This window comes from Mya arenaria, chromosome 5 (assembly GCF_026914265.1).
Source record: "Mya arenaria isolate MELC-2E11 chromosome 5, ASM2691426v1".
NCBI classification, from domain to species: Eukaryota; Metazoa; Mollusca; class Bivalvia; order Myida; family Myidae; genus Mya; species Mya arenaria.
This window is the reverse complement of record NC_069126.1, coordinates 9,638,935-9,653,145: the sequence shown is the minus strand read 5'-3', so window position 1 is coordinate 9,653,145 and position 14,211 is coordinate 9,638,935. Positions and strand designations below refer to the sequence as shown.

The 14,211-nt window shown below is 36.2% G+C and overlaps 1 protein-coding gene and 1 long non-coding RNA gene across 3 annotated transcripts in view; one reads left to right on the top strand and one right to left on the bottom strand.

Moving 5' to 3' along the window:
- Positions 1-970: 970 nt before the first annotated feature.
- LOC128234652 (WD repeat-containing protein 37-like) overlaps positions 971-14,211 on the top strand; it is a 50,043-nt gene continuing 36,802 nt past the window's right edge. The window contains exons 1-2 of one of the 2 annotated variants that reach the window (XM_052949021.1): positions 971-1,054; positions 8,950-9,196. In XM_052949021.1, the coding sequence (XP_052804981.1) occupies positions 9,069-9,196 (128 nt within the window). In that variant the 5' untranslated portion in view covers positions 971-1,054; positions 8,950-9,068. The other variant, XM_052949020.1, reaches the window with a different exon arrangement.
- Positions 6,060-9,722, bottom strand: LOC128234653 (uncharacterized). Its single transcript, XR_008260989.1, has 3 exons — positions 9,497-9,722; positions 7,674-7,745; positions 6,060-7,305 (listed from the first exon to the last, which is right to left on the bottom strand). It is a non-coding gene; the product is annotated as an uncharacterized LOC128234653 (long non-coding RNA).

Sequence of the window (14,211 nt, the reverse complement as noted above, 5' to 3'; positions counted from 1 at the left end):
AACGTACTTCCGTATGTAACGGAATGTTATACTATGAACGCACACCCACCTACAGCGGACTGTTACATTACCTTCCCCTCCGAGAAGACTCGTCCCGAGTTGGCCTGGGAAACTCATGGGTTAGGCAACTCCGGTCCGGCAGTTTTCTTATCCCACTGCTGCCACCATTTGTAACTTGCGCGGGCCAAGTACTTGGATTATAACCTATATTTACAGCCGATGAGATCGCCTATCTGCCTCCAATAAGAACCACACTTAATAATAAGACTTGCAGCTGGGAGTATGATTTTTGAACCCAGCTTGCAGTTAATAGTGTAACGTGCGACGTGAAACAAACACCAGATAGCCGAGCTTCCTGGCGCAATGAAACAAACACCAACAGATCCCTTCAGGGAAAAGCATGTTCGACCCTAAAGGGGTCCACTGGTCTTTATATACACTAACTTCTCTATTCTCACATAGCCCGGGATTTGCTAATTTGCATATTACCAACCAAGTTTACATCCGGTATGAACGTAGGGAATATTATTATGAACGCACCTCCGCCGCTGTAGACCTCTGTCGCCTACAGGGGACCATTACACTTAAGCCATCAGGAAAGCAGAGCTTTAAAGATTGTTGAAGTTCCAACTTACTATGCCTCACAGGACAGCTGAGCTTTCCAGCAAGTGCATAGAAGTGGAGACTATGAACGCACATCCGCCGCATACAGCGGACCGTTACAATAGTAATACACATAATTCGAGAATTATTTTGTGGCACACAATTGATTACCCGTTAAGCTATTAATGCAAATCTGACATCATATTCTATATAGAGTGCTATAAATCTGAACAAATCTCGGTTTGCTACCTGGTGCGGATGTGGCTCATTAGTTGTGGTCTCGTAGACAGGGGAAATCACTGAGTAGATTATTATTATTATTATAGAATATCATAGTGTTCTGTAACCTTTGACAAATCAATAAATTCTGAGTTACTCCCCTTGGATTCAATTTTTACATTGATAGAAAATTAAAAAAAAACCAGCGGAATTCTGTCAAAGTTCAGAGAAGGTGAAAGGTTTCTTCAGTTCCATGTCGTTAACTTTAAGATCAGGTCCATATATGTACGGTTCTTAACTCAGGGATCGAATTTAACTTTTTTTGCCACTAGCAGGTTTTTGCTAGTGCCATTTTTTTCAACTAGCAAAATGGTGGGTTCCACTAGCAGTTATTTAAAGGCTGTTTTACTTCATGTAAGTTGCCTAATAAACAAGTAGTTTTGTTGTAGCATTATGTACATTGTTTATCAAGTGCACTGAGATAAGAATAAACTATAAACCTTTACATTTTGTTTTTAATTCTTACATAGATTAAGTCAGCTGGGATAACTAAGCTCCTGGTTACTCAAAAGCCTTGAATCATTAGTAGTAAGTGACAACACTCCTCCCCACCTAAGTTTATACTTTCAAAATGTAAAGTGGGGAGGAGTGTAACAGTCATTATTCTTAGCCATTCCAATGGGTTTGAGTAGCCAACCTGGTAAGTCAAGTTGGGTAGAGGACCAGACTTGCAAGCAGGGTTTCATAGGCTCCAATCCTACACAGAGTAGATGTTTTTCTCTTGAAAATATATATGTACACTGACATTTTTCGATGGTAATGTATGTTGCACACGTGAACAAAGCATGGAGGATCTAGCCAGTAATATTGGCAGGGTGCGAACAGTTGCTTAGTAAATCAAAAATAAAATACTGTAATGCCTACAGTTGATGTTTTATCGCTAGCGAATTCTTTACAAACATCACACTACACTTTGAAATCAACATTGCCATTATTCTCTTTTGTTGCATTCAAAAGTTTGGTGATCAACTCCGTTTCCTTATTTTGACGGTTTTGACAGATGCCGTAGAATCGGACCGAGAATTTTTGGTTTGCGACAAAGTACCGACAATTCATGACTTTTCGCTAGGTTTGGTTTTATTGGAGGGCTTTTTGGTCAATCCCCGCGTCGCTGTCAGCCTTTTCACCTTTCCAGGCATTTTCGCGTAACAAAACGTGGTTTCCACTTCTTTTTTGGCAGTTGCGAATCACAAACCAGACGAAAACAGTTATCTCCTCGGCGCTTGCTTAAATAACCGATAATAACATTTGAGCATAGCGACAAGCGTCCATACACGGTCACGTGATTATCTTCGAGACGCTTACTTAAATATCGGATAATAACATTTGTACACAGCGACAAGCGTCCATATACCGGGTCACGTGATTATCTATTATGCGGTAAACTTGCGGAAAGGAGTTTTTAAAGCGCAAAGGAGAGTTTGAGCGAATTCGACGATTTTATTTGCGGTAGCAAAAATATTCGAGTGCCAGGATTTTCTACTCGCATTTTTCGATTCTTACTCGCATTTTGCGAGTTAGCGACCGTTAAATTTGATCCCTGTAACTCCGAAAAAACTATAAACAATATCCGTAAGGCTACGTACAGTATACCATGTCGTATACAGATAATTTGTTTTTTTTCTTTTTCTATAACCATTGCAACTGTTCAACACATGGGCAGTACTTGCCAAGTATGACAACTGTCAGATATACACCTTTACCCTTAGCAACGCACTAACAACAACAACAATAACAACATCATACATGCCATATTATCACAGGCTCCAGAATGCAAATGCGCTGAAGCAAATTGAATCATTGCCAGCCATAATCAAAACCTATCACAGTCATAAGGTTTGGGCTGGTTCCATAAATATTGTTTTTTTTTGCAGTATCTACCATATTTAGCAGTACTGCATAGGATAAAAAAGAAGATATTTGTTTTCTCTGAAAGTATTATAATTAGGATCTCCTTATAGTTATACACATGTCTAAACGTTAATTTCATTGACACCTCTGATTCTTAAGAAGTGTTTTGCTAATTATTTAAAAAAAAACATTCTAAAAAAGTTTTTTTGTGAAAAATGAAGGATAGATGAGGCTAAGAAATATGCTTTTTTGTTTGGAATAATGATAGTAGTACAGACAACGCAGAAACTTTGTTTTCTTCACAGGACATTGCGACAGGTGAACACTAAAAATTTACCTGTCGCAACAATTTTTTTCCTGTTGCAATGTTTCAGACAGTATTCAGTAACACCAGCCTAAATCTTGATTTTAAGCCTCTTATTTAAATAAGTTTTGTCATTTCCCAATATAACATGTTTAGATTTTCTTGGTAAGATGTGTCTTACTGTTATAAAATAAAAAAGGAAGCTAAACATCAAGACAAAAAAAATAGTTGGGATCTTCATTTTTTCCCCCTTGCCTTCAAAATAAACTCCCACCCCCCACCCACCCTCTAATTACAAATTATTAGTCCTCTTAAGAGACAGAAAAAAAACTTTTTTTTGGTGCCAATCTGTGACACAAGAGGTTGGTCACAGATTGGCACCAAAAAAAAGTTTTTTTTTCTGTAACGAATCTCAGGACAATTATCTAATAGAATGTGTTAAGCTTTGATATCATAATTGTAAAAAAAAGTACCGAAATGTAAAAAAAAAATTGTGTCGGTGACCGGGTTCGAACCCGCGTCGCCAAAATTGAAGTCCAACATGTTACTAACTGAGCTATTAAGGCTTAGTCTAATCGGGTGACATAATTAAGCTAAACACCAACATCGGTAATATCACGTGATAACCGACTAGCCAATCACGCATAAGGAATGAATTCTACCTGGTAGACAGACCCAGTAATCTTTTTTAATGAAAAAATATGAAATAACTGCTGAACTTAAATAAATTGTAAACTATGTAGTACTTCAGTTAGTAAGTTTCAATGCATTGTACACATCGCTGCCAAGTTTATGTCATTTTTAGACAATTTTCTTTTTTTTCCGCTATTTTATCATCTGTGAGACAGCCCCTTTAAGGATTGTCCAAACGTGGAGCAGCTAGTTCTAACTCTTTTAATTTATCTTTAAATCAAAGATACAGTTTAATTGGTTATAAAATATGACAAATAGTACTACAAGGCAAAATCAGACACAATATTTATGCAAAAACGAAAGTAGATTTCTTGTTATTGACAATTTTAAACAGCGGAAAGAGTGTCAGAACGGTATATTCATCATCATATGCCGGGAACCACTTCGTCGAAAAATACATACAGAATTTTGTAATTTCCGAACATTTCATCCATCTATTAATGAGTATAAGAGTATGAGATGAAATCAGAGCCGTACAAGTATTTTCGGTTTTACGAAAACATGTGCAAAACAGGGTTTACAAATAGTGATCCAGGAATTAACACACTGAATAATCATGATTAAATAGTTAAAAATAACACTGAACATTATTGAAAACAATCAAATAGAAACTGACTATATTTCTTTACCGGACATTGTGACCGACCGAAACAAATCAGTTAAACAAACAATACCTGGATAAATAAATAAGTGAACACTGAAAATGATATTTTTTGTATTGTTGCAGATATTGGCATAAATATCATTATTATACCTCACTCCTTGTATTCTCTATACAATATATAGTCAACTTCAGTGAGCAACAATTTTCACTTTTACTCCGCACTGCTACTCACTAGCACACTCACAGTTACCTGCTTACGTCAGAGAAATTAATATCCACTAGAGCAAATATTCACCAATGTAGTACAGTTGATCTTTATAAAATACTGAAAATTTATTTATATGATTATGTACGTGGTGGATTGTTTGTGTTCCTGTTTGAAATCTCAATTCTCAATTCTAGCTTAATCTAAAAAAAATAATTGTAAAATATCTTACAAAGAAACACCATCAATCAAGTAAGACTGACATTGACTCTAGGAAATCTGAAAATAAGGCCCTCAAGGCTAGGCTTCAAACCCTGTATAAAACCCTCATCATGTTTGGGAACTGTAAAGACCTGGCAGCCTTGTTTGTATGTATGTATGTATGTATTTCTTTAGACCTTGCAGTCAAGGATAGCCCGTGAAAGTGCAAGCACTTATTTCCAACGGGGTCCTTTGTTTTTGCTGAAGGGACAGCACGCGGAAGAGACAGTGGTGGGATACAAGGAAGTCTGGGTGCAATACCCTAGCTCATTTTTAGCTCACCTGTCACGTAGTGACAAGGTGAGCTTTTGTGATCACTCTTCGTCCGTCGTCCGTCCGTCCGTCCGTCCGTTCACAATTGCTTGTGAACACAATAGAGGTCACAATTTTGACCTAATCTTTATGAAACTTGGTCAGACTGATCATCTCTATAAAATCTAGGTCAAGTTCGATATTGGGTCATCTGGGGTTAAAAACTAGGTCACTAGGTCAATTAGTAGAAAAACCTTGTGAACACAATAGAGGTCACAATTTTAGCCTAATCTCAATGCAGAATGGTCATCTCTATAAAATCTAGGTCAAGTTCGATATTGGGTCATCCGCGGTCAATAATTAGGTCACTAGGTCAATTAGTAGAAAAACCTTGTGAACACAATAGAGGTCACAATTTTAGCCTAATCTCAATGCAACTTGGTCAGAATGATCATCTCTATAAAATGTAGGTCAAGTTCGATATTGGGTCACCCGCGGTCAACAACTAGGTCACTAGGTCAATTAGTACAAAAACCTTGTGAACACAATAGAGGTCACAATTTTAGCCTAATCTCAATGCAAGTTGGTCAGAATAATCATATCTATAAAATCTAGGTCAAGTTCGATATTGGGTCATCCGCAGTCAATAACTAGGTCACTAGGTCAATTATTAGAAAAACCTTGTGAACACAACAGAGGTCACAATTTTGACCTAATCTTTATGAAACTTGGTCAGACTGATCATCTCTATGAAATCTAGGGGCCATACTTTTCATTGGATCTTTATGATAATAGGTCAGAATGTTCACTTTATTTAGCAAAGCTACAGGTGAGCGATACAGGGCCATCATGGCCCTCTTGTTGAAGAGACCCCTTGGTTCTTTTACATGCTCGTGGTAAAGCACCAATACACAGGTTACAACTTTCCTGGGTTAAACCAGTACTGAGTACACCACTTTTCCAAGCACTAACCTTTAAATGCCAAGCACCAGGCAAGGGAGCTACTTGTACCAACTTTTAACGGTATGACGCAACTAGGGACTGAACCCATGACCTCCAGCTCCGTAGGCCTTAACCACTAGGCCACGGAGACGCCTTAACCTCTGATACCTCAAACAACTTGAATGAAAGCAAAGTTTGTTAAATATCAGGAGGTGATTCTTCTTCTAAGAGGTAAACAATTCCATAGCAGGACAGTGTCATTCACATGTAAATGGGAAACAACTGGTATCTGCATCTGTTTATAAACATGTACAAATGAGATGACAATTGTGCCTTGTTAGTTCTAGAAAGCTTTGTGAGCCAATCTCTTCATCTGACAGGAACACTGGTGGTGGTTAGCAAAAGAAGGACTTGGACAAAGCGGACAGTGGTTAGGCAGTTTGTTACCAATTTTCACTCATTGTCCACAATTTTACTACCTGACAGAATCAGTGATCCAGTTTGTGTTTGAGCTCCTGTAACTCGTGAGGAGGAGCCTTGTTACCCCTTGACAGGGCAGACTCATTTTCTGACTCGACTACCTCTGTGTGGCTGGTCCAAAACCATTAGTGAATCTAAAATTCTTCAAATTTACGAAGTTGATGACAAGGTTGACGGTGCTATCTCAGGGTCTGCTAGCTGTGTTTCAATATGAGACAGTTGGTTACCTTGCTGGTTTATGTCATCATCCATTTCACTCTTTCTTGTTGTCTTACACTCAGAATGGAAACTTGTAAGGCCAGGGGACTAAATAAAAAAATAAAGCTATAAGCTAGTTTAGAGTAGGCTGTGCCATGCATCCTTTTACTATACCAGCTTCTTTTGAACGGTTAAGAGTTCATTTATGTGATGTACAGAAAAACGATTGAGCACAGCTAGGCCGCTAAGTGAGAAAGCTCACACCATTTTCTGTAGATCGCCAAAACAAACTTATTTGGTGTTTGCACTTATTTGACCCACTAGCTCAGTTCTTTTTGTAGTTAATGAAAGCTACTCGATAGCACATTATTATGATTATTAAAATGGACGAATTTTCCAGCATATAAAGTCATTACAGCACACTTTTTGGCCTCATAGTTATGCGATTTCCTATTTCTTTACATATCAGTATACATGAATCCTTGGGAGACAGCAAAGAACAAAGTTGGCCACATTGTGTCTTTGTGAACTCAAACTGTGGAACCCAGTCTTTCTTCAGGACATGATGCCTTTCACTGTCTGTTAAGGAGCCCTGTCGGTTAATGTATGAGCTGATATCTTTGACATCAACTGCTGTCAGAGAGCAAGGAAAAACATAGGAAACATTCTTAAAAATGTTTGTAAAATACTAAAATAAAATTTGCAATATAAATACAATTGGTAAGCTTCACTCCAGTTTCTTAAATCAAAAATGACAAATGAAAGACGCTTAACTTGTGATTATCTCAGGTAAATATTTTTTTAAACATCAGGAAAAAAATCACTAAAATATCACCTTTCAGATTCAGATGAGTTTGCAACTTTTTGTTTCTTGCCAACATTACTCCACAAGGAGTCCAATGTTGCTTGAGACCATTTCATTATGGAATGAAACCAAAATATTTTGTTAGGTTTGATTGAAATACACATTTTAATAAGAAATTGATTAGAAACAATCATACCTTTTGATGATAATTGCTCCCTGGCAGCTAATTAAATTCTGAATGACTGAGAGACAACCAGTTTTTCATCATCTGCAAATAGTAAACATTTTCAGTATCATCAAAAGATTGACCGCTCTCCGTAAACAACCAATGTTTATAATGGTAAATTGAGCAGCATACAACCAATCAAATTCGCTGTTCCATTTTTCACAATGTCACGGTATTCTAGACACACTGCTTGCTTGATTTTCAGCTAAATGCCCCCAGCAAGGGATTAGCGGCCTACTGACCGGATCACTGTAATAAATTATGATGTATTGATCTGTTGTTAAGGAAATACTCTGCATGAAAATTGACACATCAGCCATGCATTAATTAACGATTAAAGAAAAAAAGAATACCAGCTCGCCCCCATGTGTATCTTCGAGCCCAGCTTGGGGGGGGGGGGGGCTTCAGCCCTAAAGTATTTAACACACAGTCAAAACACTCTAACTTCTTTTCTTGATATAATCAGAATAATCTTGTTTCATTAAATGATCATTATCGCAGCTATGGTATTGATCAGGCTGATTGTACTTCATCCTGGTTTTGTAACACACAAGGCAAATATTAACAATTATGTATTGCACTTGTTTTTTCCTTTCTTATTATTCTCCCTATATGTTAAAGTCCATATGCTTGCTTCTTGGTTCTGATTGTTCAGTTTTTATGTCCACCATACCCCACTTATTTGTCATTGCAGATGGTGAACATATGGGGGTATTCCTGTTTTTCAGTGATAGTTTTAGTTTTGTCAACTGAATGTTACATTACAAACATGAACTTCGGATATAGATTACGCGGTAATTAAGGTTGACTTGTGAGAGTCTAATTATTCAAGCAGGATGCAAAAACTACTTGAGTATTTTCCTCCTTACACAGGAAAAAAATAGATATGGTTTTAAAAATGATTATGCCTTCTAGCGAAAATGTATTTAGTTCAAACTATTCTTCAATACAAACTTTGATTGACTTTTTAGTTTTTGTAAGTGTAATAAGATACAACATCATGTATCTGCCTTAATGAATGCTTCCCAGCAATTACAGCTAATGAATATTTATTAATTTAATATTAAATGCTTGTCTAAGTTTCCATGTTTAGGGAGCATTTCTTAAAGAGAATTCATAATATGTCATAAGATCTCCAATGGAGATAATAGCCATGTATGTATATGAGCATCCGCATGGGCCATGTGGGAATATTGTCAATATTGGTTAGACAACCACAGCCAATCGGTTATTGTTACATTTTCAGGTACATAGAGGATAATTGATGTCACAGCCATAGCTCACTACATGTACAGACTATTGAAGGCTCTGCATAATTGATAGATCTTGCTGAAGCCAGGAACCAGTATCCAGCCGGTAACCAGTATGCCAGTTGATAATGCTCACAAGTCCAAGAGTAAGGGGTTGAGCCACACACATCGACAAAACAGCACCGGCATGTCACTGGCTAGATACGATTCGGACACAGACAGCCCACTGCCCATGGCATCCAGGTAAGATACGGGTTGCTTGATTTGTTGTCTTGAGTTTTCTCTTTGTGTTTGTTTTAATTTGATTTTGTTGTACTGCATTATTTACCAGTACATTTAAAGCAAGGCAAACATAATAGTGATTTTGAATGATTTATGTTTATATTTTTTATTATTACACTAAAATGTGACATAACTTTTATTTGAAAATATTCAGAGGAAAGAAATTATTTAGAAATAAACTTTGCCATTAACTTCAGTTACACGACTCTTTAATATCATTGGGTTTATATTTCATGATACTAGAATACAACAGATAGATACCTTTAATTCCCATAGTTGAAGAGATCTTCTCTGTGCAAATATTCAGAGGAAAAAATCTGTTTTGCCAGTATTAACGATCTGTTGAATCTTAAAGTGTTTAGTACACAAAGATTACATAGTGCTTATTCCTCTTTTTAATATTCTACTTGCATAGAATTCCTTTCACATAGAATAATAAACCAATATGAATATAACATTACAGGCAATTTAAAATTCAAAGCAAGCACCAGAGTTGCCATGAGGTTTTAAAGGGACACACTCACCATTTCTATGTAGGCAACAATTATTTTGAACTTTGTGAAGTTGAGATACGAAGTATTTTAGTGAGTTTTCATGAAGAAACTCCAAACAAAAACAGACACATACCCTTTTGAGGAGAAATTTGTTAATGCATTATCCAAGCCTAAAATAAATCAAATTTGAATACTAAAGCTTTTCAAAAATAATAAGCATTTTCAATCACATTTATAAAAATAATTAACAATAAAGCTCTCATTTGAGCTTAAAACAGTTTTTAGCTCGACTATTCGAAGAATATGGAGAGCTATACTACTCACCCAAGCGTCGGCGTCACACCTTGGTTAAGGTTTTGCGTGCAAGCACACATAGGTTAATATCTCAGCAACTACTTGAGGTATTGCATTGAGACTTGATACAATGGTACTTAACCATCCAACCTACTTAATTAACCAAGTTAGATAACTCTAGTTTGCATTTAATTCAAATAATTGCCCTTTATTATTCGACTTAGAAATTCTGGTTACGGTTTTGTGTGCAAGCACACATTATTTTAATATCAACGCAACTACTTGATGTATTGCATTGAGACTCGATACAATGGTACTCAACCATCCAACCTACTTAATTAACCATGTAAGATAACTCTAGTTTCATTTAATGCAAATAGTTGCCCTTTATTATTCGACATAGAAATTCTGGTTAAGGTTTGCGTGTAAGCACAGTCATAGGTTAATTTCTCAGCAACTACTTGATGTATTGCATTGAGACTTTATAGAATGGTATTCAACCACTCAATGTAATTGAATAACCAAGCTATATAACTGTATTTTGCAAATAATTGCCTTTTATTATTAGACTTAAAAATTCTGGTTTCCATGTAACCACATTTATGTTAATATCCCAGCACATCATGATTTGCATTGAAATCTAATCTAACAGTGATCCATGCATGTTTCCCCAAAACTTTTCAATCCTTACACTGAAAAGCGGCGGAATAGTCGAGCGCGCTGTCTCTGTGACAGCTCTTGTTTATTTTTGTTACAAGAATTTGATTATATATCATATTAGGGTTTAGCCAGGTTTGAAACAGGACAGGATGCTGAAATAGAGGGACAGAGTGCTAATGGAGAATAGGGCGCAATATCCAGCTGTGAAGTTCTTGAAAATTATTATTTTTTCAGAAAATGTTAGAAATTAAAATGTTAAATTGAAGTACATGTAATATAAGAATTCTGTATGTATGTAATGTTTGTGTATTAATCACAAGACTTTTTTGTAAATCAATAAAATAATAGTCATTTAAAAAAAGAATATATTTTACAGTCCAAAGCATTTCATTCTAGGAAGGCAGAAAGGTACCCATGTTGGTTACCCGTCCATAACTCTAACCCTAATCACATAATACTCTTTTGCAATGTCAGACCCTACAGATGATGGACGAGTCCGTTTAAGCCCTATGCTCTGTCATCCATATTGGTTAGGTATCCACTGTCAATATTATGCATCTAAGTAGCCTGGATCATTCCATATGGTTTTGACTGCCGAATCTAAACGATTTGTTTCAAGGTGAAATATTCAATTTAGCAGCCAGATTCAAATAATTGATGCAAATTTTAAAACATTGTTGCAAGTATATCCTCGTTCATAAATCTGTAAAAACATTGCTCGTATACAAATACTTTGTGATTTTTTATGAAAAGGAAGACTTCAGCAAAATACTGATATGTTTATTGTGACTTTTTTGATCTGAGGCTGCTTTATATCCTGATAGGGTAGATTATTTTTCATGTTGTCAGGTAAATTGTGCAGTTACGCTTTTAGCTCGACTATTCGAAGAATAGGTGGGCTATACTACTCGCGTCGGTGTCGGCGTCGGCGTCTGGTTAAAGTTTTAGGGCAAGTTGGGATTTTCACTTATAAGTCCAATACCTTTCATTCAATTTAGTTAATACTTCACACAGTTGTTCAGGGTCATCACATGATGAGGTTATATAACTCCATATTATTCTTTACACGGATTATGGCCCCTGATTGATTTAGGGCAGGTTGGGATATTTATTAATAACTTCTATACCCTTTGTTCAATTGACTTAATACTTCACACAGTTGTTCAAGACCATCACACAATGAGGTTACATAACTCCATATTATCCTTAATACAAGTTAGGCCTAAAAAAAAATACATTTGGTTCGGGTTACCCGACCCTACCTACGGAATAGGCGCCGACCCTAACGTTTTTATAGTCAGTTTGAAAAAAAAAAGAAAAAAAAAAAAAAATCTTTTTTTTTTGCTTTTCAATATGTTGTTTAAAACCTTAATTGCTTATATAGAAGATAACTTTAACACCATTCTCCAATGATGAAAATGACATTCTTATATAAAGCCTAATAAAAAAAAAAAAAAAAAAAAAAGCCTACCTACCCTACCTATTTTTGAAAAGGATGTAACCCTAACCAAACAATTTTTTTTAGGCCTTATGGCCCCTGATTGACTTAGGTTAAAGTTTTAGGGCAGGTTAAAGTATTAGGGCAGGTTAAAGTTTTAGGGCAAGTTGGGATTTTCACTTAAAACTCCCATACCATTCATTCAATTGACTTAATACTTCACACAGTTGTTCAGAGCCATCACATAATGAGGTTAGATAACTCCATATTATCTTTTATACAAATTATGGCCCCTGATTGACTATGAAACTTAGGTTAAAGTTTTAGGGCAGGTTGGGATATTTATTAATAACTTCTAAACCCTTCATTCAATTGACTTAATACTTCACACAATTGTTCAGGACCATCACCCAATGAGGTTTCATAACTCCATATCCTTAATACAAGTTATGGCCCCTGATTGACTTAGGTTAAAGTTTTAGGCAAGTAAAAGTTAAGGGCAAGTTGGGATTTAAATAAAAAACTTCTATACCTTTCATTAAATGCACTTAATAAAATTCAAAATTATTTACGACCATCTTACAACAAGAAACATAACTCCATTTTAACCCTAAATATAAATTATGTCCCTTCAATATTATTATTTTTTTTATTTTCTTTTGACAGGCACCTTTTTACATTCTTAACCAGTTTTTTACCAAGGGAAAACAAGAAGGGCTATACTATATGGCCCTTGATTTTTTTTATTATTATTTTTTTTTTAAATTTTATTTTAATTTCTTTTGAAAGGCATATTTGTATATTCTTTACCACATTTTCATAATGGGAAATCAAGTTATTTGAATGACTTGCGTCATTTTTCGGGTGGTGGGAGGGCAGCATCAAAGTCACCTTATGTATTGAATAATTATACCCCCACAAACGAAGTTTGAGGGGGTATATAGGAGTAAGCATGTCGGTCGGTCGGTCGGTCGGTCTGTCTGTCTGTCGGTCGGTCGGTCTGTCGGTTTTCATGGTTTCCGGACGATAACTCATGAAAGGCTAGACAGATTTGAAAAATTTTGGTACACAGGTGTAACATCAGAAGATACAGGTCAAGTTCGATATTGGGGCTGGTGGGGCCAAGGTCAAGGTCACTGTTACTAAAAATAGAAAAACCGTTTCCGGACGATAACTCATGAAAGGCTTGACAGATTTGAACAATTTTTGGTACACAGGTGTAACATCAGAAGATACAGGTCAAGTTCGATATTGGGGCTGGTGGGGCCATGGTCAAGGTCACTGTTACTAAAAATAAAAAAACGGTTTCCGGACGATAACTCATGAAATGCTAGAAAGATTTGAACAATTTTTGGTACACAGGTGTAACATCAGAAGATACAGGTCAAGTTTGATATTGGGGCTGGTGGGGCCAAGGTCAAGGTCACTGTTACTAAAAATAGAAAAACGGTTTCCGGACGATAACTCATGAAAGGCTAGAAAGATTTGAAAAATTTTTGGTACACAGGTGTAACATCAGAAGATACAGGTCAAGTTCGATATTGGGGCTGGTGGGGCCAAGGTCAAGGTCACTGTTACTAAAAATAGAAAAACGGTTTCCGGACGATAACTCATGAAAGGCTAGTTTCTCTTGTCAGCAGTGTAACTAAATTACTCAACAGATTTAAATAAAACAATACATGCATGATAAAAGAAGATGCAGTGTGCAGTAACCTTGGAGTTATGGCCTCTTTTCAAAGGAATGGTTTGCCATTCCTGTGTCCAGGCGGCATTTGGGGGTATTCGTCACTCCTGTGACAGCTCTAGTTTTGGTTAGGTTTGACATAAATAGACCAAACTTGGTAATATTACATTGTTATTGTATTCACTTCTAAGTCAAAGCGGTGAAGTCAAGCACGCTGTCTTACGACAGCTCTTGTTATGTAATGGGTTCCTATTAAACCATAGCTAAAAATGTTTTTTTAATGTGATATATCTGGTTTCTAAGTGAAAATTAATCAGTCAAACAAATAATCATGTATACCCAGTACTTGATAAAACCACATAAACCATTGTGGCCCCAAATTGTTATTTTTCCCATACCAGTGTTT